Genomic DNA, 5,751 nt, shown 5'->3' with positions numbered 1-5,751 from the left:
TTGCTGGGGTTGTGGTGACGTCAGAACGACGAGCTCTGATTGGCTCTGATTGAAGGATAGTGGGTAGACCCGAAGAAAGCTCGCTTTGAGGTCTACCTACTATCATTCCAATCAGAGCTCATCAGAGTTCGGCGTTCTGACGTCACCACAACTCCCGCAAAACACGCAGACGAACTTGAGCTCTGCACACTCCGTTTCACATTAAGTTCGACCGCAGCCAACGCTACAATCAGACGGAGCCAATTGCGCAGCGCCAAAAGTGCATTGTTACGTCGCTCGTCGTTTTTGTGCGCTTTCTATCGCCGGTGAAACAAGTCACGCACAGAAAAAAGCGCAGAATTATGCCACATTCACCGATTGGTACAGTCGGTGACAGCAAGGGCGAGGAGCGCCATGGCGATACAGGTTTAGCACGATCTTTTGATTGTCTCCATCGGTTCTTAGCGGTGGCTACGGTGGGATTTAATGGGAATTCGGAGTATGAATAAATTACATCAGATGTGCCGAGCCACAGTAGAGAGCCAGGGCTGGTTTCGCCGTGAAACCTTGGACGCTTGGTGGCTGGCGATATGAGGGCCCCAGCTACATCGAGCCATTTCTTTGTGGGCGTATAATCGTGCGACCTTCTGGCGGCCTTCGAGGATCGTTCGGCGTTGGCCTGAGATGGGTGGGGCTGGGAGTTGCGGACGTCCCCGGAACCAAGGAGGGACGTCGTGCGAACTGAGAATGCTTCTTGGCAACGTTCGCGCCCGGAGGTATGTCCCCCGCCCGCGCAGTGTCGGGCAAAGCGTACACGGCCAGAGCGGTCAGCGCACCGAACAAGCTCAGCAGGCCCCAGAACTGCTCCACGTGCGTCAGGAAGCCCAGTTCTCGAAGCAGGGTAGAAGCGATAGCGCCGAGTCTGCCGAAGAAGTAGACCGCGCACAAGCCCATACTGCGAACCACGGTGGGAAAGAGTTCTACGCTGTACGCGTAGAGAGCTATGACGGTCAAATCGAAGACAATATCCGCGCCCGTGTCCACTGGGAGCGCCAGAAACAACACGTGCTGGAAATCGGCCGTCGCGGCCTTCATTCCCGCGAGCGCCGATAAACCAAGCAGCAGCGCCAACAAGGTGACCCTCTGGCCACGCCTGGTCATGGACAGGTACACCAAGATGGCACCGATGACCTGGGAGACCAATGTGGCTGTGATCATCCAGATGTTGCTTAGATGGTGGGTGCCCCTGGGGCCGTAAAAGGCGAGCATGACGACGAACCAGCACCAGAAGACGATGACGATGTGGCTTCCGAGAACGCTCGTGCGCAGCATTTCTGCCACGCTGTAACCACTGACCCGGGTCCCGACTACGAGTTTGTAAAGGCGCCACTGCTGCTGGGCGTGGAGGATGCTGAGTCCGTTCATCTTGGCCATCCACATAATGAGGCGCTCTGCGACTTTGAATTCGAACGTGGCCAGGAGCCAACGCGGCGACTCGACTGTCAGGAGGAATGTGGACAGGAGCAGGGACGCCGGCAGCATCACGACCAGTTGCGTCAGAACCCAGTCGTAGACGAAGTAACCCACGATTTTGAGATAAAGCTGGGCTGCGATGGTGGCCGTGGCGATGGCGATCACGCCGTAGAGACACTGGCGTGACGGCGTCGACAGCTCGATAAGGAGCACGAAGCTAGTGATCTGGATCGTGCTCACCGACGCAGACACCCAGAAACGCAGTGCCACGAAGTACGTGAAGGAATTCACGAAACAGATGGCCGTCCCGGATATGAGCAAGGACAGGACGGACAGGTAGATGACCGGTCTGCGGCCCATCTTGTCCGACAGTTGGCCCATGATGGGCACAGCCGCCGCAGCGCCGCCCATGTAGACAACCGACGCGACCGCAACGAGCCACTGGTGCTCGCAGACGAGGTTCCAGTAGGTGACGATGGAACGGCCCTCCAGATCGTAATCCCATTCCTCACAGGGCACCTGTGTCCGGTTCACTGCGTCAATGGATAGCGGCGGTTCGTAGCGAACGCAGGTGTGCCAGTCGCCGCTGGCGTCGCGAGGTACCGCAATCTCGCGCCATTCTTCCGATGTCATGTTGGCGTACTCCAGAGGCTGCTTGCACCAGTGGTTCACGGGGCGGGCCACGACGCTGAGGAGAAGGTTGTGGCTCAAGAGCACAAATGCGGAAAGCGTGGCGACGAACAGGGCCATCCGTTGGATGCGACCGTGGCCGTAGACGATTGTCAGGTCGTTGGCTGGTCCGTGGGACATCGGATTCGCGTTCTTGGCGGTGCCCGTGGAGCCACGATCTTCAGCTGCTTCGCGTTTGTCGGAGTCGGGACGTCCAATGATCAGGCCGGAGACATAAGAGCTGGCGGCGGGCTTGCCAGTTGACGCCCTGTCCTTGTTGGCTCCTGGGACTTTGTCATCGTCGATTCCTCGTGCGTCTTGTTGAAGCTCCCTGGTGTCCGAAACGGCTGGAGCGCTCGCCAAAGGTTCCCGGCTCTTTTGTTGGTTTTTCTCGATCGAGCCCGTCTGTGAATGCATTTCGTAACCAGCGCTGGTAGAGAGGAGCGGCTGCTTGAGGAGGCTGTGCTGACGGTGCTGACGGGTCGTCGTCACCAAGCTTGTCTTGGACCGCGCGCAACCGTTCTTCTTGCTCTCTCGCGCTTCCTGAACGCGCTTCGGAATTTCTGATGATGCTCAGCTAGCCGTTGAACTGTGTATCATCAACACAGAGTTAATACCTCAAGTTAACAACTTGATATTTGGGTATGATTTATGACGAAAAATTAACCTGGAAATTGCATATTTACCAAACTGCCATCCGTTGAGCAAAAGCAATATGACGATTAACTCAAGGGGCGAGCATAGGCACAGGGTTGGTCGGCATGTAAAATAAGACCCCTCCTTATACTAGAGAAAAAAGCACTTAGTTTGTGCTTGGGCCTCCCACAATGCACAGCGAACAGTCTTCGTTACCTAGAATCTGGTATTCTACCCCTTATTACTCGATTCAAGATATTAACAGTTCAGCCCAAGTGAAAATTTTTGCAAGTGGTACCACTTGCAAGTGGTTTAGTGAAGAACTGCCATTAGCAAGTGGTATTTGCAAACAGTGCCATTTCCATATAGATGCACACAAACGAAGCCAGATGTTAGTCATTCTTGCTTTTATTTGCAAGTTGAGAGTGCTTGTAGAGCAAACGAACTTGGGATGATGAAGACTATAAATTCTCATAACCCGGGCGCTTTAGAGCTTTTCGGGAGTTCTGGATCTTTTGTGACAGGACTGTCGACATGTTAGTGATGACTTGCTGAACAGGCGCCTTGTTCTGGCGTCTAGAATGTTGCACTGTTTCTGCAAAGACAACAGAAAAATACCAATCTAATAACAGCTCATGGGGATACAGTCATATGATTGAACAGATTGAACTCATTTACCTATGACGAGGCCAAATTTGAAGGGACTCATTTACTTTCGTACCACCACATTTTTTTTGTCCTTCGGTGCCACCTGCCTTTAATAAGTCCTACGGGCAAGTCTCACGCGACCCCAAATCGCTTGCGCCATGTTTTTGGCTACCATGGTTGGTTTGGCCTGCTTCATTATTGTCCTCAGTGTACCCGGGGTCCTCGGTAGACCCGGCGGGTCAGGAAGGAACGTCCAGTCACCTGTGCTGCTCTCATGAGAGTCTTTATTCAAAAATGATGATGATGAAGAAGTAAGTGAATGAACACATAACATAGAAGAAGACAAAGTTATCGGAATGTATGAAAATATAACAATGAAGACACAATGCCCCCAACGGGTACACGCAGTACACGTGGCGAATGACGGCATAAGAAACGCAAGGCTCCCCTCCCTTGTTGTCTTCTTGGTTCGTTATTGGTTCTCCGGCGGTCATGTCGGCTAATGTCACATTCTCATTGGCTGCGAAGGTATTACGAGACGATCGAGACTCGCCATGCCCTGCGTTTCTTGAGCTCGAGCTCAAAAAAAGGTACTGTTGCAAAATTTTCAAAATTCAAATTTTCAATATTGGTAAAATTTCTAATGGCTTAGTGAATCTCGTATGAAAGATTTGTTCTCCCGCGTTTTGAGAAGACTGTACTGATGCAAAATATAGCATATTAATATGCATAGACCTTTGTCACACTTTATACATTTGCGAAATCTTGTCTAAATATTTGAATTGCGTCTGAAATAAGTGTGTATGTATCATTTTTTATTGAAAAATCTTTACATTCATTCATTGTCTCTGACCTTGACTTTTGTAACTCAAAGCAAAATATTTAAAACACCTGAAAGTTTTTGTAGATTGAACTTGGAGCAGCAGCTTTCACTTATTTTATTAGTGATATATGTGATTTTGCAAACTGATGCTATTTGTAACCCAAGTGGTACCACTTGACTTTCAAGTGGAACCACTTGACTTTCAAGTGGAACCACTTGACTTACAAGTGGTATCACTCGAAATACCACTTCATATTTTCATCTGGGAGACGTATTTAAATATTTTTGACATTGTCTTTTTAACCCGAGACTGAAAGACAACTTCTTCTGACCCAAAGGTCGTCATCTCAGAGGGCACCACTTTCACAAGTCAAATATGTGCAATAATTAGTTCACCCGTTACAGTTATCTCTTCACTAACGGGAAGTAAGGATTGTAGCAGGCTACATATTTGACAGTTCTTTGGGGCACCTTCCACTTTCTGTGATTCCAGGGATGTTACAGGATTACATTCAATCTTTTATAAACTTCCTTCTAACCGCAACTGAGGAGTTAGTGGCGAATGAGAGATCAGGGGTTGGCATCTATATCCTAAGCCTGGGTAACAGCTTTTCTGTACGCTTAATCGACAATACTCCGGTCTATGAAACGGAATTTCGCGCCATTGTCCTGGCACTGAGAAAAGTACCATTAAATATTCCGAAGGTCCTTATACTCACTGACCGTAAATTTGTGCACGATTCGCTGGCTGGAGGTGAAAATCACCTCTATCTTAAGTACTTTTGTGCTTTCGTGCCGACACATATTACAGCACTTAACGCAACCTGGTTAGCTAGCCATATATAGGTTTGATGCTTTGTTTTTATTAGCTGGATCCCACTCTGTTGCACTGCAGTGACCGTTACGCCCCTCCTTGCCACCTGAAGTCGCCATTCATCGTTGTTTTGCTTTTCTTTGTTCCTTTTCGTCCTCTTCTTGTTCCGACGTATTTGGAAGCCCTTCTCCGCTTTCCCGGTGATCGGACAGGAAGTCAAGAGGTCGATCAATTTACAAGGTCTATTAATAGATTTCTTGACGCGTTGAAATTTCTGACTCGTTAAATACGAATTAAGAGATCCAATGTGGGCTAAGAGGTCCAACTCGTGAAGAAATCCAACGTGTCGAAAGATCCATGGCGAGTCAAGAGGTCCAACGCGTCAAGAGGTCCAGCCAGCCAGGAGGTACAATAATGGATTTTGTGACGCATTGGATCTTTTGACTCGTTGGACCTCTTGACTCGGAATCCTCTTCACCCAGGGAGGCCCATTTAATAAAAAAAAAAAGCCAGTATTAAGGAGAGGGAACAAGCTTCTTTGTGCTAAATTCGGGGCGAGAGACAAGTCGCCATGGACACAAACGCGATGTCTCCGGAGCTGAATCTAACTGAAATAGGCACGGAAACCGAATTCCGGAGCTCATCTCTTCGCCTAAACGTAAAGCGGCACCAATATCTTGTAGGATAACGCCAGAAAAGCCATTTTAAA

At 49.5% G+C, this 5,751-nt stretch overlaps 1 protein-coding gene and 1 pseudogene across 1 annotated transcript; one reads left to right on the top strand and one right to left on the bottom strand.

The window, feature by feature from the left end:
- Positions 1-582: 582 nt before the first annotated feature.
- On the bottom strand, positions 583-2,538 carry LOC115320167 (solute carrier family 22 member 7-like). Its single transcript, XM_029980278.2, has one exon. The coding sequence runs from the start codon at positions 2,536-2,538 to the stop codon at positions 583-585; it is 1,956 nt and encodes a 651-aa protein (XP_029836138.2).
- A 152-nt stretch (positions 2,539-2,690) lies between these two features.
- Positions 2,691-5,074, top strand: LOC121835157 (annotated as a pseudogene).
- The last annotated feature ends 677 nt before the right edge of the window (positions 5,075-5,751 follow it).

This window comes from Ixodes scapularis, unplaced genomic scaffold (genome assembly GCF_016920785.2).
Source record: "Ixodes scapularis isolate PalLabHiFi unplaced genomic scaffold, ASM1692078v2 PGA_scaffold11__112_contigs__length_91849675, whole genome shotgun sequence".
Classification (NCBI taxonomy): Eukaryota; Metazoa; Arthropoda; class Arachnida; order Ixodida; family Ixodidae; genus Ixodes; species Ixodes scapularis.
Note: the sequence above shows the minus strand (reverse complement) of the source record. Positions and strands in the feature narration are given on the sequence as shown.